The 27726-nt window shown below is 27.1% G+C and overlaps 1 protein-coding gene across 1 annotated transcript; it reads right to left on the minus strand.

Moving 5' to 3' along the window:
* Positions 1-30: 30 nt before the first annotated feature.
* LOC129988588 (gamma-glutamyl hydrolase-like) lies at positions 31-26890 on the minus strand. The gene is made up of 9 exons (XM_056096840.1): positions 26383-26890; positions 19081-19192; positions 17176-17226; positions 14315-14399; positions 5667-5805; positions 3882-3988; positions 3671-3761; positions 3195-3341; positions 31-1155 (listed from the first exon to the last, which is right to left on the minus strand). Exons 1-9 carry the CDS (start codon positions 26474-26476, stop codon positions 1025-1027), a joined length of 957 nt encoding a protein of 318 aa, XP_055952815.1. The 5' UTR covers positions 26477-26890; the 3' UTR covers positions 31-1024.
* Positions 26891-27726: the final 836 nt, after the last annotated feature.

The raw sequence follows: 27726 nt of genomic DNA on the forward strand, positions 1-27726 counted from the left end.
CAATCTAATAAAAGGAAACAACTACCTGAATATTGCATAAAAGCGAGTTTATTTAAGTAGTAAATTCAAAAATGAAAAGCAACAACAATAATAAAATCACTACAATAACGTCACATTACAAAACTTTATAAAATAATTATAAAATTAACAACAGACACATCACAACTGAATTAAAAAGCATAAAAAACATATTAAAAATAGTTGTCAAATTTTTAAAAATAAACCTAAGTGTTGATGATAAAACAAAATTTAAGTAGCTATTCTTCCACTTTAGAGAGCATGCACTGCATTTCTATAGCTGATTTTCCCCTCTTAATATCATTTCAGATATTTTACAAGAAAATGATACAATGCATAGATGTGAAGTTTAATTACTTGCAAGTATGTAGTCTAGCATAAAGGAAATCTTGCAACCCCTTTTAATTCTTTTTTATGTGTATGCACATTATATATATATACCATCAATTCATAAAAAAATATGTATAAAAATAATTGATGTCGAAGTAAATATATTTTATAAAATACTGCAATCTTAGATATAAAGATCCTTTTTATTAGAAATACACACTATATTTTAAAAAAATTATCACTATGGACGAAAAAAAAAAAGCATGAAAAATAGAGCATATTTCAAAATATGTAAAAAAAAATTCAATTGGGTAGGGAGAAAAAAATTAAAAATACATCTTTCATTCAATATGAAAATTAAAATCATACAGCTTTTGAAAACTACACTGTATCGACATATACATTCATTAAAAATATATAACATTTATAAATATAATAAAATGGCAAATTAAATATTTTTAGAGATATTTTATTTATTATTCATTTATTTTACAAAAAAGTTTCTGAATTTTGGTTTAAAATACTCATTTTTAGTTAAAATAATATTAACAATAACATTTATAAAAACTTTTTAAAAAATCTGTTAACAGATTAAACAATTTAAAATGAGATAAAATCAAACAAAATGTATATTGCCATCTAAATACAAGCAAATAATGTGATAATAAAAGAATCATTACTGCATAAAGTAGTAAGTTTGTGTATTAGGATTGGTTCCATATTGTCCTGTAAATACAGGATTGTAATTGTATATGAGAGCAATATCTTCTTCCTTTTTGTTTGGAAACTGATGAGAACTTTTTCTTGCTGTAAAAATTAGCAATCGTCATTTAAACACACAAATAATAATTAACATAATTATTTTTTTTCATCTATACATAAATTATGTATCAAGATTCCAGATTTCTACATTTTGTACATTATTATAATTTTTAAAACAAATAATTATTAAAGAAAAAAACTACCACAAAACATAAGAATTGTGATAGTTTTTGTTTTATGCTTTGCATGTTACATGTTATATCAAATGTGATTATATTTTACAAAAAACATGAAACTTAAAATTTGATTTAAAAATAACAAGCTCAATCAATGGAATAATTACTTGTGGTTTTTCAGGTTAGAACTGGTTATGATGTAAAATATATATACCAACATTTGAAATATAAACAACAATGGCCTTGTGTGGTTTATAAGTTTAGAATCCATAATTACCTTGATAGTTATATTATAATTAAAAAAATATATAAATATTTACAAGGACTGTGAATTAACTTTGAAGGCTTTATAATAAATGGCAAAACTTACATTGGACACTTTTGCTATTGGGTTTCACTTTTTATTATGTGTCACTTTGCTGACATTTAAACAATATATTTTTTCTGCATTCTGAAGATATTGAATTATGAGCCAACAAAACATATTTGTAGGACATGTTACTTTTCTTATTTTATTTTAAAGAATGTGCAAATGAAAGTTGTCAAATACTGTTGAAAATTTATGGTGAACTTAAACTCTCGATAAAAATATGTGAAAATTGGTTTCAATGCAATTTATAAAGAAAGCTCTGGTGAACAAAAAGATCAAAGAACAGAAACTGGAAGCATTATTCAAAGAAAATTCATGTCAAATGCAAGATGAACCTGTTGAAATGTTAAATATTAATCGCACAACATTTTCTAAATATTTGAATCCACTTGATATGATTCAAAAGCAAGGGAATTCACAACCATATAAAATAAAGCCCAGATATGATAAACGGCGATTTTTTATAACTAAACAATTGCTTCAAGATTAAAAAAGAAAGTTTTGTGCATGAGTGTGTGTGTGTATGTGGCAATGAAAAATGGATATCCAATAATAATCCAAAACTTAGAAAATCGTGAGACTTGCCTAGTTATACATTAATATTGATGGCAAGGCCAAATACTCAAGCTTTATAGCTAGTGGAACCAGCTAGGTGTTATGTATTAAGAACTGCTCCATCTGAATGGAATCATTATTGAGTACAATTGATGCATTTGAGCCATAGACTGCAGTAAAAAGTACTGCAATTTGAGCAGAGGCGTGATAAAGTAATTTTTCAACATGATAACATCCGATCACATGTTGTTCAAGTAATAAAAAATACTTAGAAATGCTGAAAAGGGGATGTTTTACTTCATTGATCATATTCACCATATGTAGCTTCTGCAAATTACAACTTATTCCCATCTATAGAGCACAATCTGGCTAAGCAGAGCTTTCAATTTTACAAAGATAAGATCCCTTAAAATTAATTCACAATCCTAATAATTTGACTGACAACAAATAAGAAATAGAATGTAATATAGTTCACTTAAAAATATTCCCTTAGAGAACATATTTATGCAAATTGAAAAAAGAAAACAGTTTAAAAATAGGAAAAAGAGATAGAAACAGAATTAAATAACGAAGTACCATTTTAAAAACTTTCAAATATCAAGTAAACTCAATCATAAATTTGAGATGAAAATTTGTCACTAAAAATCTACTATACTTTTTTTGCTCTATTTATAATAAATATATAACACATGCTTTGAATTTATTATATAAAATAAGTTTGCCACATAAGCTTTAAGAAACTCAACTAGCACATGAGGATGAAAAGGAATATGGCAGGCAAATAGTTCAATGTATGCTTATTAGATCAAATCATTAAACATTAAATATAAAGAAATGACAAAAATGCCAACGACTTTTTCATGTGTCGAAATAACTATATGAAATGATAAACATCTGAAGTTTCATCAGAAAAGCTATCACATTGAAAATTTCAACTAACAAAATTGAAATAATGGTAAGTCAATCAAATGTTTTTTACTCACCTTCATTAACAAAGAAGTTAGCAAAATACTGAGAAACACGAATGGCATCTAAATTATGAGGAATGTGCTGGTGAGTTTTGGACAATATCCATTCAAAGAGAACTTTTTCTGGGTGGAAAGAAACCCCATAGAAAGGATATTTATAAGCTGCAAAATAGATAAATAAATAAATAAATCCTATTTTTCAAAGAATTAAAATTAATTTTAATAAATTATGATATAAAATAAATGGCATAATTCATAAACTATACAAACAAAAAAAATTCTTTTAGAAGGAAAGCTATATTAATATAACTGAAAATCAACTGGCATTTGAAATTACACTAACATTTATTTTAAAAAATCTTAAATCATAAATAAAAAAATCCCCCCCAAATAAAAAATTTGCATACATAAAATAAAATGCTTCTCAAAAATAAATTTATATTAAAAAATAAATGCCTGAGGACAAAGAACAACAACTTTTTTTTGTTTACCTTCAACAACTGATACAAAAGTCATATTTCTTGCATCTCGATTCAAAGCCAGAACTTTAAAAAATTTGTCTAGTCCAGATAATGAGTAATTCTAGAAAAGAGACAGAACTAATAATGTTTTCACCAATTAAAAAAAATGGAAAATTGGTTACAAATAATAATCTTATAACTTGACAAATCAAAAGCAATATAATCTCTCTATGTCAGTTACCTGAGGAGTTAAACACCACTGGTGATAATGAATAACTACACTCTGGTTTTTCATTTTATATTCTAAAGGTTTTTCAAGATCCTGAAACATCCTACTATTTTTGAAACCTAAGAGAAATGAGAAGATGATAAAATGCGTTAAATGTAAAATACCAAACAAAAATATTCTATTTCATACAATCTAATGCAATTTTCATTTTAAAATATTTTTTTTTAATTTTAGATAAACAAAGAAAAAAAGCACTGTGAAAAATTTTCATAAGTTAATATTGAATTCACTTCATGTTCAACAATAAAGAACTAAATGTTCTTCCCCATCTGTATCAAACATTATAGAAAAAAGATAATGTATTATTATTTGGAGGTATTTTCCTGTAAGAAAAATTAAACGACTATACTGTATAGAATGGATGTTAAAGATGTATCAAGTTAAAAAAAAAATATTATTATACAGTAATGAAACAATTAATGTAAAAGAAACCCAGAAAATTACACCATTGTTCAGTTAAATTTATAAAATTTTACAAATTTCAAAAATAAAAAACAATGATCACTAGAAAATTTATCATGTAATTTTGATAAGTAAATTCTTGTAGCTTTGACAGAATGATAATGCTGGGCTTTAAAGTTTGACCATTCTGATAGAATATGGTGAAATAAAATGATATTAGACAAATGCATTTTAAGCAAAATGGAACTTGAATAATAAGTAAATATGAATAACACCTCCTAGGCAAACTTAAGTAAAAATTCTGTAAATTATACAATAAGTTTGAACAAGTGAAGTGTTTATGATTCATTAGTCATACCAGTTGGAATAAACAGAATATTTAATATGTTGTTTTTTTAAATATGATGTAGGAATAGTAAAACGGATTAAAACAGTTGCCAATTTAACTTCCTAGCCCATTTGATTATACAAAATGGATCTAGTGAAAAATTATTTGATTGCATACTTAACTAAAACTTTTAAATTCACATATTAGACTTCTTTTCATACATCTTACTTTCAATTGAAAAGAATGATTACCTTTTTTTCAATAAAAATTATGATTCAATACTGATTTGAATTTGTAATATTGTTTCTTTATGCAATAAGTCTCCTGGTAAAGAAGACAGTTTTACAGATAGCTAGATCAATGACTCTTGCCTTGGATCCTTTGGATATAAAAATAAAGACTCAGAATATTTCAGCCAGCCAGAAACAGTCAAATGAGTTCAAGTGAGTAGTTGAGTGAAATCTCTTCAAGTGTACAGTGCTGTTATGGTTGTTTAATTGAAATCTGCCGCTTATAAGAAATTTATTTCTGGAAGTGCTGTTTTGTATATGCTTCATCTGTATTTTGTTACCCATGTTTCATATTTTTGTGTTGAATGAAGTATCGTTATTCTTTACTAAGCCTGCTGAACTTTCCACTACACAATCACTGGATTGATTCATCTATAATAATATTTCACTCCCCATTTAATAGAGTAATGTATTGTTTAATCAAATTATATTTTTAAAGAAACAGATGAAGTGTATACAAGGAAACATGCCTTTCAGCTTTTATAATTTACAGGTGAGCATTTCATTATGTAAATATAAAAAACAACTATAGATTATTGTTCAAATTTTGAGAAATATAAAACTAAAACTAATGAAATATGTAGCAAAACAGCTGTGATAAAAATTTTATGTATGGAAATTTTAAATGTTTCCTAATACTGTTGGAAACTATAAAAGTAAAATACCTGAATAATAATAAAACTATCAGTTATTGATTATGCAAAAAATCTTTCTCACCTTGAGCAAATTCTATATTTGTAGCCAAGTCCTCAGCAGCACAAGCTTTCATCCATAACTTTTCAGCAGCTACATAATTTAATAATTCAAAGCCAAGACATGTGCCCCAAAGAGGAAAAAAATCTCCTTTATCATTCATCTGTAACAAGAAATTAATGAATTTACAAACAATATAGTAGAATATATACTGTATTACGATAATATTTTAAAAAGAAGAATATATTTGTAATAAATTAAATTTATTCATATTCTTAACATTAACTGTTTTCTAACTACTTCACTTCATTACAACCTTACTTTACTTCCTGATTGCATAGGGTTCGCGTTTTAGCACCTACAGTTTTACCTCAGATTGTAAGAAACATAAATAAGTAAAACCTCAGAAAAGTCCGGTAAGGTAATTGGGAATAGTGAATATGTATCTTATTTAAGGCATTCTAACAGAAGACAACAACAACAAAAAATACTTTCATATTTCCTTTAGTGTTATTTTCTGTTTCAACCATATTAAAAAAAAATCAAAACTTTTCTTAGTATCATTATTTATTTACAAACGTTATTTGCAAAGTGAGTTGATAAGTTATATATTTCTAAGGATCTGTAGGATATTTAAAGCTACAAGTAAGATTCAATCAAAGGCAAAACAAGGATAACAGGTGCCCAAGGCATAATCTGCAACTTGTGATGAATTAATTTTCATTTTTAAAAATTAGTATAAACACACTAATATTTTATTCCATTGACGCAAAATATGACTGGTACCCAAGTAACCAATACTACCTTTCACCTTTCAGTCACTATACTGCTGGAATCACTTTTCTTTTTTAAATTTCTTCTGAATACCAAGATACTATTCTCAATTAACTGTGAGAGCAATTAGAAACAAGTTTTTAAAACAACATTTAAAGAAAAAAATCAGTGATGTGATCTATTATATATATATTCACGTACAGGATGTTGCCGAATTCGACCGACAAATTCAGAGGGGTGATAGAGACATCAGGAGGATAAAGAATCACCATACAACATGGGGTCCCAAACGACGTTTAATTGGTGAAAATCGCAAAAATAGAGAAAGTCGAAAAACTGTTGGAAACAGTAAAAAAATTAATAAAAAAATAACAAATGGTGTTTCAACAACGAATTTTTTTTTAAGTGAAAGCACATTCCCAAAAGTTTTTTTTCATGCTGGTAACATGCGGATTTGATGATCTAGTGGGTGATAAATTACTGAAAACGAAAAAGCAGTTTAGAACCCATATTTGAAAAAATATTAAACTTGAAGAAAAATAAAAGCTTGAAAATGCAAGGAATTTTATATTCTATAATTTGATATAAACGTGAAGTGTGAGAACTGGGGAGTTTTAAAGATATTCAAGAAAAACTAACATAGGTACCAGAAAACATCGCTACAACATCAGTACCGATGTTTGCAGAGAGCGTTGTCAAATTCGGAGGAAAAATTCAGAGCAAGGATAGTGGGCATTCAGTAGAGGAAAAATTGCCAGAAAACATAGGGCCGCAGGTAACGTTTTTCAATGAAAATCGCAAGGAGTTCGCACTCTGGATTCTTGATCCACACAGAAAGATGCAAACTTTTCTGCTAGAGTTTTATTCTTAGATGAAGCCTGCTTTTCGAAAGAAGGTGTCTTCAACACGTACAATGCAAATATTTGGTCATTCGAAAATCCCCACATCACTATCTCGTCGAACGTACAACACAAGTTTGATATTAATATCTGGGCAGTGTCATCTATTTGGCCAGTATCTTTTGTTCGAAAGCCTCAACTTCACAAAGTACCTTGTTTTCTTCCAGCACGCTCCTCCAGATTTACTGCAGGGAATATTGACAATTGTACGCCAGAACATTTGGTCAATACATGATGGAGACTAGCACATTTTAGTTACATTCATGAAATCTGACTTGTTGTTTGCGAATGAAGTTTAATGACCATCAATTCTTCAATGCTCATTAATGAATACTTGCTCTCTGCTTTTTATTTTCTCGAGCGCATGAAAAATTTACATTCGAGAAGGCTTATTCTCGATTACCTTGCTCCTAATCCTCGCATACATAGGGCCATTCTCTTCGCCAGATTCATTCTCTTTCCGACGTCTGTTTTTACGATTTTCACTGAATAAATGTTACCTGCGATCCTAAGTTTTCTGGTAATTTTTCATCTATTAATGCCTATTATCCTTGTTCTAAATTTATCTTTCGAATTTGACAACGCTCTCTGCAAACATCGGTACTGATATTGCAGTGATATTTTTTGGTTCCCATTTTAGTTTTTCTTGAACATCTTTAAAACTCAACAGTTCCCACACTACATGCTTATATCAAATTATAGAATATAAAATTCCTTACATTTTCAAGCTTTTATTTTTCTTCAAGTGTTAACATTTTTGCAAATATGTGTTCTAAATTACTTTTTCGTTTTCAGTAATTTACGATCCCCTAGATCATCAAATCCGCATGTTACCTACCTAAGAAAAAGCTTTTAATAATGTGCTTTCATTTTTAAAAAAAATCATAGTTGAAACACCATTTGTTATTTTTTTATTAATTTTTCTATTCCGACTCCCTATATTTGTGCTATTTTCTCTTACTAAACGTCGTTTGCGACCCTATATTGTATGGTGATTCTTTATCCTCTTGATGCCTACTATATATATATATATATAACATTGTTTTATGTGAAGCAGAATGCAGTTTGAAGACAGTGAAGATACTTTTGATTTCGTGACTTCGTTTTATTTCATTTTGAAGAAGCAGGCATATGTACAAGGGATGAGCACAAAGAACGACGCATAAAGGAATATGAGGGAAAAGCTCTTAGACATTTTATCCCTGGTCTTATATAACCTGAGAAATCGACAGGGAAAATATTTCTTCATAGTGCTAATATTTAATGAGATTTCGATAGGGATTTCCGCTACACGCGCGGACAAGGTAGGGGAAACAAAGGGAGATTTTAAAAAAGAATTTGTCTCATCAGCGGGATTTTGTCTCTTCACGCGGAGTGTGGGAAAGTTAGGCTTTTAGCCGATTCAGCAATTTTACATAGCTTCTCTTGTATTAATTACTTAGAGAAAGTGGAATTGGATCACGAAATAAGAGAATATTTTTAGAATGAAGTTACTATGCTAAATTAAAATAAAACTTAGGAAATTAATTAAATTGAAATTAAAGTTTAAAATATCATTACATATAAGTTGATTTTTAATTATGATTTGACACAGTTTGATGTCACAGAAAAAAACAAGGACAATGATATCAAGTAAAAAGAAAATATGATGATGAGGAAGAAATTTGTGTTACCGCTTCGTTGGCGCTCTTTGTTAAAGAATGTTGCAACCATGCGTTGACTTGGCTTCAGCGATAAAATTTATTGTAACCCTGCTAACATGGGATCAGCTCTAAAAACAGTCTCGTACTGAATCGTTGCGGGGTCAGTGAACCTCGATGAAATAAAAAGTTGGCTTTCGAATTGTCGTTTGATTTTAAATAAGATTACAGTCCACTTATTAAAAAATTGAAATGAACCAGCTTAAACTTATGGTAAATTCGTACCATAAAATTTGGTCCGTCGAGCCGGAGTTTGAATTTTAATTAAATTTCGATTTGAATAATAAATAATAATGGAGAAAGACATTACTTCGTTAAATAGGGCACGTGGTGGAATCAAGGCGCAAATAACTAGACTATTAACGTCAATAAAGGATCAGCAGTTAGAAGATGTTGAAGTAGAAGAAATTGAAGTCAAGTTGGATAAAGTGCGTAAATTAAATCATCCGTTTGAACTTTTAAGACAAGACTACTACAAAGTTGTGAAAAAAGATGAAGATTTAGTGGAAATTGAAAATAGTTTCGAGGATATCTACTCGGATCTCCTAAAATTGGAGGTAAGCTTGAAAAAACTTTTTAATAATTGCATGCATGAAAATGGGAATGCAAAAATTAATAAATCTAATGGTGTTAATATCAAGCTGCCAGAAATCCAATTACCAAAATTTTCGGGTAATTTTGAGGAATGGAGCACTTTTAAAGCTCAATTTGATTCGTTAATTTCTTCTAACAAACAACTTGCAGAGTCGCAAAAGCTTTACTATTTACAATCATGCTTAGTTGGAAGTGCGACTCGGATGATATCGAATGACGATACATTTCATTCCTTATTGAAAGCTTTGGAAGATAGATTTGATAATAAAAGACTTATTATTAATACTCACATTAATGAAATATTTTCGATTGAAAAATTGCACAATGAAAGTGCCAAAGATTTAAGATCATTAGTTGATCAATTACATAAACATTTAAGAGCTCTAAAATTATAGGATTTAGATTTGGATAAACTAAGTGAAGCTATAATGATTAATATTGTTATGCAGAAATTGGATAAAGAATCGCGTAAACAATTTGAAATGACTTTGACGTCAAATGTGCTAACTGATTGGGATACCTTTATAAAATTTATTGAAAAAATATGCCAAATTTTATGAAATTTGCAAAGTAATATCGTTCGACCACCAAAATCAAAATTTATTTCCCAAAGTTCTAAACCACGTACTTTAGTAACAAAGGTAAATGACACTTCATCAAAGTGTCCTGTTTGTGGTCTACCAGCAAATCATCCTATCTATAAATGCAAAAGTTTTCTGGATTTAAATGATGTAGAACGTTTAATTATGGTTTAAAAACTCCCTCTGTGTGTTGTGTTTAAAACCAGGACACAAATTAGCTTTTTGTCGCCAATCTAAGTACTTGTGTAACATCTGAAATAGTAAGCATAATTATCTCTTGCACAGACATCAAACCTTCGATCGGAGGAGAAAATATTACTCATTCCGAAGCAATTCCTTCGGAGCCGAGAACTGATTTATCTCCAACAGATGTGACCTTGGCCGATTCACAGCATATTTCCTCTGCCTGCTTTCTTATAAAGAATAAAAGCGTTCTACTTCCAACTGCAATAGTACTTATTCAGAATATTTATGGCCATTTCTCAAGAGTAATACTTGATAGCGCTTCTCAGGCGAATTTTGTAACAAAGCAGTTTGCTGACAGCGCGAATTTACGAAGACAAAAAATAAATATATCGGTTTCTGGGTAGAATTTCTACTTCGATTGAATATGAGGCTGTTGAAAAAACTCGCTTGAAATGAAAAAACTCGCTTCACTTATTAATTTTCCTGATGAAAATTTATCCAGGTTTTTATCAATGGAAAATTTATCCAGGTTTTTATCAATGGAAAATATCTCCTGGGAATTTCTTTCCCCTCCGTCCCCTAATTTCGGAGGACTCTGGGAGTCTTGGATTAAGTCCTTCAAGCATCATCTAAAAAGAACTGTTGCTGGTACAAAATTATTTTATGAGGAATTTTTAACTGTTGCTACTCAAATAGAAGGCATCCTAAACTCAAGACGTATCTCACCTTTATCTTCTGATGCTTCGGACATGAAATCATTAACTCCAGGCCATTTTTTAATAGGCAGGCCCATAAATTCTATCCCAGACTTCGGTAATAAATGAACTAGACAATAAACTAACCCGTTGGCAAAGACTGACAAAAATAATGGAACAAATCTGGAAACACTGGTTGACTGACTATCTATAAAACTCTGTTTCACCCTAACTTGGCAGTATTGTAAAAGGTAGAAAATGTGACGCTCCGCGTTGGGAAAGAGTTCCCCATCAATTCCGACTTTAAAATAGTTAAAATGCGCAGAAATTTATCAAGTAATATCATAAATTACAGAAATCCTTTTTTTATCAATATGTATTTAAAATTATTCTCAAGTTAGAAGTGCTTATATGTTAAGTATTTTGTAAATAAAGCGAACGAATAAAGCTAAAAGATTGACATAATGAATTCCACTTTGGCTAGAACCGGTCTTCAAGGTCAAATATTTGGCGCGTTTTTCTTTTACGTCTCCGCCAACTCAGCTTCATTCAGTTCGCAACCGTTATAATCTTTCGTACTTTTTTATTCTCGCTTTTTTACCAGCTGATATTTTTGATACTATTAATCACATTAGTAGTTATTAGTTTTGATTGTTGAATATTTATTCGATTCGTTATTTTTATTCACTTCTAAAATGTCTGAAAAAGAGAAAGTGTTATCACCGACTACGCTGTGCACACCTTCAAGACGAGTGAAACCAACAATAAGTGCAGCATGCAGAAACATATTAAACGTTTATTCTCGACTCCGAAAAAACCCTCAAGATTCTATCAATCAAATCGTCGATAAAGTTTCGCACCTTACAGGTGTTTCGCAATGAACAGTTTTCCTTTTGAAAAAAAGAAATAAAGGCATCCAGTTCTTTAAGTACCCCTGGAAAGAAATGATCAGGCTCAGTAGGTAAACATTCAGGTCTTGTAAAATAGGATGATTTTACATTATCCTGTATTTGACGAAAAATCCATGCATATTTTCGTAGAAATGAGATCCCAACATTAGATAAAGTTTTAAAAGATGTGAACGATTATACAGATATCTTTTCGAAAAACATTAGCCGAACTACGCTTTACCGAATATTGAAAGATTTAGGGGTTTCTTTTGAGAAACGAAATGAAATAACATTAATGTTTTATTAAAATAATGTATCGATAATATTGAAAAAATAATGAAAATAAGGAAACAATTAATTCTGCGATAAAGTGATAATATAATAAAGTAAATAAATATTTACTAATTGGCGAAAAATTTGCGAGATAAAGTTTCGCCAGCGATCTACATTTCTAGTAACTTTGTACTTTAAAGTAACCCAGTTCCCCTGACAGTGACTGTGATTCGGCTTGCCTAGAATATACACTACTGCCAAGTTAGGGTGAAACAGAGTATAAATCATTTGCAAGACCGAAAAAAAATGGCGGTTTTCAAAAAATAATATTAAGAAAAATGATATGGTTTTACTAAAGGTGGATAACCTTCCACCTTTTAAATGGTGTCTTGGAAGAATAAGCCAAGTTATTCCCGAACAGGACGACAAAATTCGTTTTGTAACTGTCAAAACTAAAAATGGTCATTTTAAAAGACCAATCTAAAATTTGCCTTCTACCCATTCAGACTTGATTTTCTAATCTGTACATAAAAAAAACTGTATATTGTTCTGTACATATTCAAATGTTTATTTTCTATTTTTACATATTTAATTGTACATTTATGGTTCATACTTATTTATATTTCTATGTCTTTTTTGATATATATTTTCATATTTGAACTTGAAAAAAAAAATATTTTGTTGTATATTGTTGATTATAACTTTGAATATTGAATTGTAACTTGTGTTGCATAAACACTCAACGCGGGGCGGAATGTTACAGCATCGTTGGCGCTCTTTGTTAAAGAATGTTGCAACCATGCACTGACTTGGCTTCAGCGATAAAATTTATTGTAACCCTGCTGACATGGGATCAGTTCTAAAAACAGTTTCGTACTGAATCGTTGTGGGGTCGGTAAACTTCGATGAAATAAAAAATTGGCTTTCGAATTGTCGTTTGACTTAAATAAAATTACAGTCCACTTATTAAAAAATTGAAATGAACCAGCTTAAACTTATGATAAATTCGTACCAATTTGAAAATGATGATTTTGCGATTTTCAATAAAAGGCTAAGGTTGTAAAGAAGTAATGTGAGATGATCTGTGGTTAATTTTTGAAAAAAATATGTAGATTTTGATTGATTCTGTAAAAGATACCAAACGGAATACCTATTATTCAAGTGCCAGAGAGATTGATGGTTTTGTTAGTAATTAACTGAATGTAACAGATTTGAAAAATATTAATTTGACAAAATCAAAACTTGTTTTGGTAATTGATGATAGTGTTTAATTTCAGACAATCAAATGTTACAGGTCATTAATTTATTCATGAAAAACCTTTATTTCTAATAGTTGGTTATTCTTTAACTTACTATTACAGAAAATACATTAAAATAAAAAAGACATCATACATTGGTATTATAACATTTTAAACTGTGACTGAAATTTTATTTATCACCATTATTTCCACACTTTAATTTACAGACAATTTTGTCTGGCATTCCTTTTTATACTTGTTGTTTATTGCTATAATAATAACTTTAAGAGACTAAAAATATGTCACCTATTGCCTTTTTAAAACATTGGGATGGGGTGGGGGGAAGAGTATATAATTTGATTTAAACCATTTTAAGCAAGTGCATACAGTTTTAGTAAACAAAGCATTTTCAAAAATCTTCGATTAAAAAATATTATTAACAAATAAGATTTTTGCCTTCATGGAACTTTTTAAAAAATGTAAGAAAGAAAACTTTTTATATTGGAAATATATATATATTATGATTTGGTGATGATGATATAAATTTTACCACATTATCTTATAAAGAATAAATCTTCATATGGAAAAAAGAGAAATTCTCAATAAATAGAAATTCATTGGGGGAAAAACATAATTTCTAAATAACATTGAAAATGAATAAAATAAATTAAAAAAATTATTTACTAAAAACAAATGTGTTCCTAAAAGAAGAAATACAACACTTCTGAAAGCTACAGATTGTTATTTCTAATAATATTTACCTTTTCTAAATGTTATTGTTTCATTTTAGAATTTTCAATTATCAGAATGTAAGTATAATTAAATGCATCGAAAGAAATTACCTTAGTAGCAATCTCAAATATTACTTGCCCAGTTCTTCCATACCCTTTGCTGTTTAAAATATTGCCACCACCAGGGAAAAGTACCCTATAAAATATGTGGGGGAAGAAATGAAAGTTATCAACCTTGAATTAAATAAATTAATATCATTGCTTTAAAAATGGCATAGGTTTGAGGGAAAAAAGGCTGAATTTCTTAAATTAATGAATTAATCACCAAGAAGTTAACTATGTACATTAATAATTATTAACAATTTCTATTTATAAACAATATAGCATTGAATAATAATCATACTTATGCTACTTAATAGTAATTGAAATAATTTAACATTGATTGCACATCAAGTTTAATATTAAAAAAATATTTCAAATCAGCTCTGCTAGAATTTCCTAAACAAAATTCTTCAGCATAAAAAATAAACTTAAAATAGTGTTTCTTGTTTTCAATGAATACATCATTTTAATAGATAGTTCCAAGATTTTGCATAATCACACTTAAGTAAACAATATCCAATAACAACAACAACAACAAAAAAGGAAATTTAATTAATGACATTCTCAGAAATAACTATAATTCAATATAAAAATCACACAAAATTTACAAATGCATAAAGTGTTCCAATTCTTATTTGAATTAGTAAGACAACACATTCCTCAAATAGGTGTCATCAATTTAGTTATATATATCTACACATATATAAATATATATTGCCATGAATAAAATTTAAGAAAATGCTTTTTAATAGTATTATTAACTCTGTTCACTTTTAAATGTAAAATAAAAAAATAAAAATAAATGCTCACAATGCCACATAAACATAAAAATCTAAAGAAGAAACTTCTAGACAATTTTTATGTGGTGCTGCCAACAAATGTTACTGTTCCTTTATTTTTATTCATTCAACCATTTATCCTTCTCCTTTTTTCCCAGCAGATGAAACCCTAATTCCATGTGTGTTTAATTATTTTTGAGATTATAAGTTATATAACTTATTTCATATATATTAAGTTGAAGTATGGCAATATATATACAACAATTTGTAGGTAAAAATGGCTTTATATAAAATATTACAACATACATATAATCTAATCTAAATTTTTATGTTTAATTAGCTCAAATACGTACCATTACTCAGGATAGAACTTTCATACTTTTAATGAAACACTTATGGTTTAATTAATTCTTTTAAATTAAATGTAATGAAACCTTGCTACAGTATTTGTGAGCAAAAATTTAAGTATGTGTTGCGTGCAAAAAGTAAAAATTTTAATTTAATAATGGCATTTGACAGAATGTCAGTAAGTTCATAAACAAATATTTTTTAAATAACTTATTTATAATCCAAAAGCTTATTTTAAATAAAATATCACAGTACATAAAATCTTTCACTTATTTGCAATTTTACTTTTAATACATAATCTTTCAAATTCTTTTGAAACTGATAAACTTTTACCAAAAATATATTTAAAAATGAAGCAGAAATGTCAAGAAATTGAAACAGAGTAGCTTAAAATTTTGCTATTGCTTATCAATATAGAATTCATAATTTTCTTTATTTCAAAATCATTTGCACCTATTTTCATTATTTATTAAATTTTGAAAAATTAATTGCACAAAAATGAAATTAGTATCACTGAAAAGTAATAATATATATATATATATATATATATATATATATATATATATATATATATATATATATATATATTGCATGATCATTTTTTTTAAACTGTAGCAGAAAAATGATAAAATATCATTCACTTTCTAATTATTTGATATATTTAATTAACTTTCATAATTTGAAAAGTTGGCCTATTCTGCCTTTTGTCTTAAATAATATTTTTTTAAAAAATTGACTCAATTTAGGAGGAAATGTGAAATATACATACTATATAACCAAAATGATCTATTTATATTCAGATTAAAATGAGAATATCAGTAGCTCCAAGAAAATTTTCAAATCTTAAAGCATTGGAGTATACCAAATGATCTTTGATTACTAAAACTGAATTTTCTTTCATAAAGAATGGTATAAAATTTGATTAAAAATTGCAATAGGCAACCTGATGGCTTATAATGATTTAAGATATTTGTAATACATTTATACAATAGAAATGATAACAGTGGAAATAAAATAAACTTTTCTTTACAAAAAAATATAGTTTTACTTAATAAACAATAATTAACAGTGAAATGATAATAGTGTAGATAATATAAATATTTCTATACAAAAAATATAGTTTCACTTAATAAACAATAGCTAACAGTGAAATGATAACAATGAAGATAAAATACACTTTTCTGTACAAAAAAGACAGTTTCACTTTATAAACAATAGCCAACAGTGAAATGATAACAATGAAGATAAAATACACTTTTCTGTACAAAAAAGACAGTTTCACTTTATAAACAATAGCCATTTAAATAATTATTACCTTATCTCCATGAAAATTCTATTTATGCTTCATAATGTTTATAAGCAATATAAGAGATCTATTAAGTAACTTGCTTTTCTATAGTATACTATTTAAGAATTTCTTTCATTTATACAGATTCAACACAAAATATTCAAACAATTTTTCTTTCAAAATGACATCCATTTATAAAACAAATATATAACTAGAATAAAAAATGCATTGACTTGATTTTTTTTTTTTTCCTTCAGTTAGATGCCCAATAAAGTAAAGAAAAATGAGGTGTAATAAATCTGTTGTTTGTTATATGATTGTGGATTAAAATTAATCCGTATGGTTCCTATATTAATTCATAATCATTAAATATAAGAAAGAGGGAATGAAAATATATAAAAAAAATCAAAATATTTATATAAGTAAGAAACTCTTATAATTGTTTAAAAACATACCCATTGATTTTGCTCATTATATCTTCATAATAGCTTCTTGGTTTAAGGACCCTATAAGAATAATTTAATTATTTTTTCCCTTTGTAACTTTTAGTTACTATAATGTATGAATTATATCAGTATATATATACAAGATGTTAAAACAATAAGTAAAAATATTTAAGAAAGATTAATAACATAAAAAGGAGTCCTAGTTGTTCATAAATACATTGTCAGAAATATCACCCAAAAAATGATAGCATTAATTTTTTTGTTACTTGATTTAATAATTAAAATGTTGGAACAATGGTGCCCTATGACACTTCTTTTACATAAATTTATGAAAAGATGTCCCAAATGTCTGCCTACTCATTTTATATTTTCCTGAAGTTACAGCTGATTTTGAACAATTAATATTATATTGCATTTCCTCCACACATAAATAAATACATTTAAATGAAACAGGAAACATATATATGCTTGTTAGTAGAGAATTCCAAACAATCAATTTATGTCAACAATTTATTTATCAAAATTTCGCCCAAGTTGCCTCCTTATAAAATTTATGACGTTAATAGAAGGCGCTCAGTCTTCCTGGAAATGCCATTCTTTTATCTTTTATCTCTGCTGAATGTTAAGCATGAAGGCTTTCTTTCAGATAAATTATCACCAGCCAGAATGCTCTCAAAGAAAAAAGGTTAAATTAACCAACACACTGGCCCAACAAATTACACTATATATTTAATGTCCTATAAATTTATTTTTGTTTTAATATTATAAGCATTATTAACTATCAAGTAATTGTAATTTTCAAAACTGGTTAAGCTACTATTTATGACAAAATAGTTTTAAAGTAGAAAAATTCTATTTATAAAACATGAAAAAATTATTATTTAGAATCACAAAGCTTGTGTAGGTTCATAATATTTTTATATTTATAATAAAGTTCCATTATGTTATGAAACTTTGATGAATGCTATTTATATTTAATGTAAGGGTTTTTCAAAGTATTCTTATATTTTATGAGGCAACTTGTAAATAAAATGACCACAATTTATAAAAAAATATTTATTTAGAAAAAATTTAATAACAAAATATTGAACTTGAATAAAATATTTATAACGATCTAATAAAATACAAATAATTCCACTAACAATAACCATACCACATAATTTGTTAAATGATATGTTGTATATTTCCATATAAAAACTAAGAAATTTTTGAAAGTTTAAAACAATTTAAATTATGCTATTGGCACTATATACAGATCCATTAACCTCACAAAAAATGTAATTACATTTTTATTAGCTAGGCGCCAGCAATAAAGAGTTAAATATTGTCAAATATTAGATTTTTTTTCAAATTTCTATAGCTTATATTTCTTAAGTTAAAGAAAAAATTAATTCTAAATAAAGTGAATTAATCTCTCTATAAAAATGACTTGTTTTAGTTTCAAAATTATTATTGCTAGTTTATTATGTTGAATAGATAATTTATGAAAAAGTGCTAAATGGCTCTTCAGAATCTTTTGCAAAAATAATTCATGAAAGTTTGAAATTTGCTATTCAAAAATTTCTCAATTTACAAATAAAAAATTAAAATGGCACAGGAAATAAGACTAGCACAGATTTTATAAAAGACCACAAATGTATGAGAAAAAAAAATGTTGGCTTCACACAGATACCAAAGTTAAAACTACTGCCATTGGTATCAAGCAACTCACTTAATAGCAATTTGATTGGAAAACATTCAATTCACTTTACCTGATTTGTATTATTTTCCAAATATTTTGTTTAAAAACTACAAGAATTGTTTTAAATTTTATTTTTTGAGAATTTTGAATTTCAGGTAAATTTTCAAATTAAAAAAAATCCAATTACAGTTTATTTTGGAAATATACAGTATGTATACACAAATAAACATTACCATATAGGAACAACTCTTGCACCAGCTGCTTCAAGGAATTTGACATATGAAGCAAGTAAATAACTTTTAGCACTTGGCACGATGGTGGAATTTATTTCTTCTGTTACAACTCCTAAAAATACACAGACATTAGATATCTATCATCCAAATATAAAATGTGTTACATAAAAAAATATAATGCACTCTCTAAGTTTGTTTTGTCTAAATTAAACTTCTGATACAAAAGTAAACGATGCAATCTATAAAAAAATGGATACACAATTTATAACATATTGTATTATATTTATTGTAACATATTTAAAATACTATTTTCAAATAGTATATACATCTCATTTGTAAACTTCAAACATAAATTCACATAATTTATAATGACAAGAAAAGAAAAATAAAATGTTAATGGTGCAAAAGTCCCAATTGATTTTCACATATATTGCACACCAAAAAAAGATATCTATAAAATATTTTAATACTTTATAGACCATTTATTTTCAAACTGATACAATTTATAAAGTAAATACTATTAAAATAAACAGAGAAAGCAAATATAATATAGAAATCCGAATTTGAAAGTCTGCAATCAATCAATAAATAAAATTTTAACAAGATAAAATGTACATAATCAAATTCACTTCTAAATTTAATTTCTAAACCACTTTTGATTCTTTTACTATTTTTGTTAGTAAGCTTTCAAACAAAAATCTGATAAACATTTGTGCTATCTCTCATAAGCAGAGAGTAATGGATGTTGTCCAACATTCAAGCCTGACAAAGATCAAAATTCTCCTATTGGAGAAGTACTAATTTTTTTTTGTGGTTAAGTAGAAAGAGAAAGTAGCACAAAACATACATTTATAGCATATATATATCAAAATATTTATAAATCACTGAATACGATTCTGCATAGATATAAATAATTATAGCTCAATATGAATGTATAAAAACTAAAGAAAGATAAGAAAAAATAAGCAGTGGGTATTGGCTTCCCAAAACTTTCTCGCATACTTTCTAATAAAGATGTTATCCCAGAGATAGCCTTGCACGACATTGACTTTCAATATTCACAAAGTATTAGCTTTTGGTGCGAATTTAGCATCTTTACTGATTCTATCGTGAACCTCGGTGATTGTTTTGGCAATTAACTCTTAGCATGCAGTGAAAAGTATCCGAAAAAAAAAAAAAGAGTTTTAGATGTTTGAAAGCAAATGAAGTAAAAAATCTGACACAAAACTACACTTGTAGTCATACAATTTCATACTAAATTTAAAATATTTAAATCATTTTGTTACATAAGCCATTTTTTTTTCTTGTCAGAGAGGTCCAGAAAATGGAGAATTATCAATATCCTGAATTTGAATTTTTTGACAATTACAATATTTTCTCTATATTTCATATACGAAAAAGTAAACACAAATATATGAAGGATTACACCTCCATAGTTACTCTCATTAATTAAATTTCAGATCCAAAATTTAGACATGAGCATAATTATAAATTGAAAAGAATCAGAACATGTAAATAAAATTTCCAAAGCTGCCACAAATTTAGAATATGAATTGCATAAATACATAATTTATACAATTCCTTTTTAAAATATAATCCAACCCTTTTAAATTCCCATGGTCTTTCCATTTAAATTATAAACACAAGGAATATGGTTTCCATTATAAAAATAAATAACCCTATTCTTTTGAATAAAACTTTTAAAACAATCCAGAATATAAACAAAGGTGAATAAAAATAATATTTCAAATGCAAATTGGATATTATTTTACAAGTATACTAAATTATTTTAATATTATTAATAAATTTTTAATGAGAAATAGCATTTGTAGCAGAAATTGGAAACTAATTCTTTTTTAAATAAATCAAATTTAATAAGTTGCTATGTGACTTATTTAACTTTCAGTATCTAAAAGATTTTCCATTATATAAATAAATGTTTTGATTATATTAATCAGTCATAGAATTCTTATACTGATATAAACTTCTAAATTTACAGCAATTTAGATTCATTGTAATAAAATACTGTTTGTAACTTTAGTTTAATCATATAACAATCATCATACAATTTTGTTGAAAATATTTCTTTCAAATAGTTATATATAACTAAATTGAATTTTTTTGTCAAAAACATAATGAGATAAAATTTATTTCCTTTTCAGACAGCAAATTACAAGTTGCTAAATTCTTCTTTTCTATGAATAAGTATAGAAATAATACATGCTATCTTTAATATCAGTGAATACACAACTTCAAGGCCATTAAACATAAATATTTTGACAGCTGAAATAAATATTTATTAAAAATACTATCCATTGAATATGAATAATTTATAATCAATGTTAAAATATTTCATTCTTATTTATTTTTATGGCCCTAGGCTTACTTGGTAATTTTCAGATTTTGCCAATAAAATGAGTTTAATAGGCTTTTTTCAGTTATACTTAAGAACGCTAAGCTATATTATACATAAGATGCCAGGTTTCACCAAGATAGCTGCATTCCTCTTATTTTCAGATAATTACACCAAAATAATGGATTTATTTGGCTATTTTCTAACTATGTTAAGATTGCAAAGCCTCATTATACATAAGATGCAAAGATTTTGTTAAAATGGTTGCATTTCTAGATTTACTTGTCAATTAAAAGTCTTGCTTTCATTATACTAAGATCACTAACAATGAATTGTCAATCATCAGGTTGGCAATGGTTAGCATTTTTTGGCGATTTTTTGTGAGAACCATAAAAATAAAAAAAGTAACAACATTTCTTACTATATTACAATTTTCTAGCCTAACAAGAGGAGGGCACAGGGTTGAAATCTGAGATAGGGATAAGATTTAATATGATGATAGTATATATTTAGAATGTTCATTCATGGAAATATTAAAACCCAATGACCAGTGAATTCTGAGAAAATGGTTCTCAAACTTTTGGTAAAGCTTATATACTGATAACTTGACTCCCGTCCTGATGGCATAGTTGTCTAGTAATCGTCTCAGGGTTCGAAATTGGCTAGGTTTTTTTTTTTCCTTCTATAATAACTTTTATTCAATTCAAAATTTACAAATACTCTTGACTAATATGTTTTTAACTTTTTCATCCAAAATAAATATTTATTATTGAATTACATAATAATAAAATTTTAAAAGAAAAAAATTCTAAGAATAGATGCATTTTTTAAACAAAATAAAATTATTTAAATTTAATTAACTATTTACAGATAGTTTTAATTAATATGCTACTTATTTTTTATGCAAGGATAAATGTTTATTCTTTTAATACTTAAATTATAATTTAATGTTTAAAGGAAAAATAATTAAAAATGTAACATTAATGGTTACAGATAATTTAACTTGCTTGCATCATTTTCAAACAATTGATTTTTAAATTCTTGGATTTTAATAATAATAAATTATCAATTCTAACTCAACAAAATTGTATTTATATCAAAAATTGAAGGGAGCAGCTGATATTTGTTAAATATGTAAGCAAACATCCCCAACTGCAGTAATCAAAAGAAATAATAGAGAGCAGGTGTTAATTTATTGAATGCGCAGGCAGATGATTCAAAGTGTATGCAAAATTCATAATTAATCGAATATGACCAAGAAATAAATTCTTGCGAAGATAGTGTAAAAATTCAATCAATTGTACAACATCAACTTTCATCACCAATTTTTAATAAGATGAGAAGGTATGCATTATACGCTGCCCAACTTTCTGATGAAAGTGAGATATTTTTAAATGCAAATGAAGTTTGTTTTCCCATAAATCTCCTAAAGAAATCTTGCTCTTGTGGATAATCATCATTTATTAGTTGTGCAAGATTCGAAATATATTTTGTTTTGAATGTTTTTAATTAGTTACCATTCTGGTTCTTGTATATAATCGAAAGTAAATGTATATAGGATGATTTTTTAGAAATATTAAATAACTTTTTTTTACGATGTGAGTATTTATAATTAATAATTATCACTATTTATGTTATATTTATTACTATTTTTTTAATATTAAATTACAATTTAAGTATTAAAATAATGAGCATTTATTCTTGCATAAAAATAAGTAACATATTAACTAAAACTATCTGTAAATAATGAAATAAATTTAAATAATTTTATTTTGTTTAAAAAATGCATCTGTATTTAGAATTTTTCTTTTAAAATTTTAATTTTATTATTATGTATTTTGATTATAAATATTTATTTTGGATGAAAAAATTAAAAACATATGAATTAAGAGAATTTGTACATTTTTAATTTAATAAAAGTTATTAGAAAAGAAAAAAAATTCTAGTCAGGTTCGAACTCTGACATCGTCAGGCATCGGAATGGGAGTCATCAGTATATAAACTTTACAAAAAGTTTGAGGACCATTTTCTTGAAATTTACTGGCCATTGCATTTTAATATTTTCATGGATGAACATTCTAAATGTATACTATCATTATACTAAATCTCATCCTTATCTCAAATTTCAATCCCGTGCCCATCCCTTATAAGAAGTTTAAATCCAATAAATATAATTTTTATTAATTAAAATAAAATAATTCTGATATAAATTTGCACAAAATCTATAGCAGAATCTTTTAAAACAGAAATATATTTTTAATTCAACCATAAAGTTAAAACAATCTGAAATTATAAAGAGACGATCAGTGCCTTAGAACTCTGGAGTAAGGAAGAAAAATTTTGTCAAGAATATTCATATTTTTACCTTTCAAGTTCAGAAAGTATTTATCCAATCAGAAATAAAGTTTATTTAAACTTAAAAAAAATGAATGTATAAAAACCAAAGAAACTGTTTACACTATGATGATGTTGATGAGTGGGTCAAACCTATTATTATATTAATATTACTATACAGCCCATTTTAAATTAAAGGTTTCTGGGTAAGTTATAGGTTACCAGAAAATATATTATTAATAAAAAAAGTATTTGCAAGAGTGTTTTAGTAGAATGCTGCAACTGAGCATTAGGCATTAAAAAGCAAACCAAAAGCTAAAAACAGTGCGTTTTCTGATGAGAATAAAATTTACAGATTTCTCTCCAGAGATTAGCTTTCAACAGTTATAGATAGTGATCTGCTTATTTATAAGCAATCAGTACTGCTTATTTATAAGCAATGATGCTTCTGCTTTAGCCAGATTTCATGACTTCTACATTTAAAAATCTATAATAATTATAAAATAATGTCTTTGCAATCATTTACACTTAACTTATCCACCCCTTGTTACTGCCTAAGTGGTCTACAGTGAATCTGTCAAGAACTGTATCAAAGTCTTAGATCCAGGCTGTGAGGATACTTTTTTTTATTGCAATAAATTAACTGAACTGTTTTAAAACTTCCCTTCTTTTCTAGTAAGTTGCAATAAAAGAAAGTCAAGCTAGTGTCTTCAACAATTCCATCCTAGTTCTCTTTAGTTAAGACATCATTTAAAGAAGAACATGAAAATTTTATTAGCTTCACAGGATTAGCAGAATTAAATGAACTGTAAACTTTATAATCAATTTTTTAAACTTTTCTAATGCATGCACAGCTTATATTATGTACTAAATCATTTCAGTAAATGTAGCTATACTCTGTTTCACCCAAACTAGGCAGTATTGTAAAAGGCAGAAAATGTGACGCTCCACATTGGGAAAGAGTTCCCCATCAATTCCGACTTTAAAATAGTTAAAATGCTCAGAAATTTATCAAATAATATCATAAATTACAGAAATCCTTTTTTTATCAGTATGTATTTAAAATTATTCTCAAGTTAGAAGTGTTTATCTGTTAAGTATTTTGTAAATAAAGCGAACGAATAAAATGAAACGATTGACATAATGAATTCCACTTTGGCTAGAACCGGTCTTCAAGGTCAAATATTTGGCGCGCTTTTCTTTTACGTCTCCGCCAACTCAGCTTCATTTAGTTCCCAACCATTATCATCTTTTGAACTTTTTTATTCCCTCCTTTTTACCAGCTGATATTTTTGATACTATTAATCACATGAGTAGTTAATAGTTTTGATTGTTGAATATTTATTCGATTCGTCATTTCTATTCACTTCTAAAATGTCTGAAAAAGAAAAAGTGTTATCACCGAATACGCTGTGCACACCTTCAAGACGAGTGAAATCAACAAAAAGTGCAACATGAAAACAGAAATAAAGGCATCCAGTCCTTAAAGTACCCCTGGAAAGAAGCGACCAGGCTCAGTAGGTAAACATTCAGGCCATCTTATGAAAAAGTAAATATGATGATGTAAAAATGATGATTTTACATTAAAATATGATGATTTTACATTATCCTGTATCTGACAAAAAATCCATGTATTTATTTGTAGAAATGAGATCCCAACATTAGATTAAGTTTTAAAAGATGTGAACAATGATACAGATATCTTTTCTAAAAACATTAACCGAACTACGCTTTATAGAATATTGAAAGATTTAGGGTTTTCTTTTGAGAAACGATGAACGAACTTTAATGATTTATTAAAATAATGTATCAATAATACTGAACAAAATAATGAAAATAAGGAAAAAATTCTCTGATTTAAAATGATAATATAATAAAATTAATAAATATTTACTATTTGGCGAAAAATTTGCGAGATAAAGTTCCGCCAGCGATCTGCATTTCTAGTAACTTTATAGTTTAAAGTAACCCAGTTCCCCTCACAGTGACTGTGATTCGGCATGCCTAGAATATACACTACTGCCAAGTTAGGATGAAACAGAGTATAAAACTCTGAAAGATCATTCTCAAAACCAAAATCAATAATAAAAAAAAATATTTGTAAATCAGTATGAAATAGGAAAGTTTTACTAATTAAACTGTATTCTTAAATGAAGTTAATGAAATCCAAAATATTAACCTTAATAAAATACATCCTTAACCAATAGAAAATGAAGATTTTTTGTAATTTAAATATAAAAATAAAGCATAATGAATAATCTCTATTTAAACATTTTATTTTCATACATCAATATGCTTCATATCAAACTCTGTATTACATCAAATAGCTTCAAATACCATAATCTTTAACAGCACTTAACAGGAATAAAAATAATATATAATAGGATATGACAAAGAAACATATATCGAAAGAAAAAAAAATTATTTGGTTTAAGTACATAAAATTATTTACCAATTATTAAGAAAAATAATTAAATTATGACTACAAATAAAAGGTGAAACAATAAAAATGGGAGGGGGTCCAAATCTTTAGGTTATTATGTTATAAAAGTCACATATATTTAAGACACTTGTATGCTTTTCTTCACTAGAAAAAAAAAAATCCAGATACATACCAATAATGGGTCTGTCATTCTGTGAATTTGATGCATGTGTCCTCAGAAAATAATAAAACAGAAAGAGGATAAACAACCGAAAAAACGTGCTCATTGTCAAAATTTATTGTATAACCACCGGGTAAAATTAAATCCTGAACTGTCTATTATGAAACAAAGTATATGCAATCAAAAATTCATCACATGTTTTGGTCACAAGTGATTGGATGTTTCACATTACTCGAACCTGAAACAACTACTCGATGGTTACTTTGTAATTTTAACTGATCTGAAAATACGAATCTCCGTTTTTTAAAAAGAATCAATTAGTCTCTTGCTTTTCGATGAATTTTCCCTTATTTTTCTAGTCAAAAATAAATTGTACTAGTTAATATAACTATCTTTTATCAGTGTAACCTAACAATGATAATAGCTGTGATATCTAATCCTCAAAAATATTCAAAAATAAAACTTTTGCGACGAAGGCATTATCATATATATAAGAATTTGGGTATACAGATTCAAAAGTATTTGTTATCAGAAGTGATGCATCCATCTGAAATAATCGTGAAATCAACTTATGCTCTCTTGAGAGTATCTCATTGGCTGTTTGCTGAATTAACGTCACAGCACAGAGATAACATATGAGAAACAGAAACAATTCTTTTGATAAAACATTTGTAATTGTTTCGCAAAACATAAATGGATTAAACATAAATAAAATAAAACATTTCCACAGATAAAATTTCACTTTATTCATTTTTCATATCAACAATACAGAAGTGCACAGATTGTGTTCAAAGATTTTTCAGAAATGATAACCGAAATTTCAAATAGCACTAATGTTAGAGGGAGAAGCAAGGGAATCTGGGAAAGGGATGGAAGAAATCTCACCCCCAGTTCTTCCATCATGTCCTTAGATAAATTTTAATCATTCTTCTTTGATATATAGGAAAACAAAAGTGGTATTGAGACTGAAAATCGGAGCTAACAAATCTGTCAATGTTCCAAAAAGAACAAATTTGATAGTTTTCAGCTATTTCATTACTGTTTGGTATCGTTGTTGGAGATAATATCGTGTCTCTTCTTTTTCTTTTTTTCCTTCAAAAACAATATTCAGCCAATCAGCTTCGTAAACAGCAGGAAATGATTACATATTTTTATGAAATTGTTTTTTATTTAATTGTCTTTCTCGTCATCATTTGTTGCCCTAATCACGTTAATGAAATAGATATATACCAATTCTAAGGATTAAAAATATATTTAAAATAATATGAAATATCTTCTCACTTATGAAAAAATAACGAATTTTTCAATTTGAGTAAAAAGTCAATATTGGAAATATGAGTACATTGACATGAAGCA

This window comes from Argiope bruennichi, chromosome 10, assembly GCF_947563725.1.
Source record: "Argiope bruennichi chromosome 10, qqArgBrue1.1, whole genome shotgun sequence".
NCBI classification, from domain to species: domain Eukaryota; kingdom Metazoa; phylum Arthropoda; class Arachnida; order Araneae; family Araneidae; genus Argiope; species Argiope bruennichi.

What these genes read in the sequence shown, in the direction of transcription:
- LOC129988588 (XM_056096840.1), bottom strand. Translation starts at nt 26,476, where the DNA reads ATGAGCACGTTTTTTCGGTTGTTTATCCTCTTTCTGTTTTATTATTTT. An exon ending in GAATGACAGACCCATTATTG is followed by an intron (nt 19,193 to 26,382) that starts GTATGTATCTGG and finishes GTGTATTTTTAG; the next exon opens with GAGTTGTAACAGAAGAAATA. An exon ending in ATAATGAGCAAAATCAATGG is followed by an intron (nt 14,400 to 17,175) that starts GTATGTTTTTAA and finishes CATATTTTATAG; the next exon opens with GGTACTTTTCCCTGGTGGTG.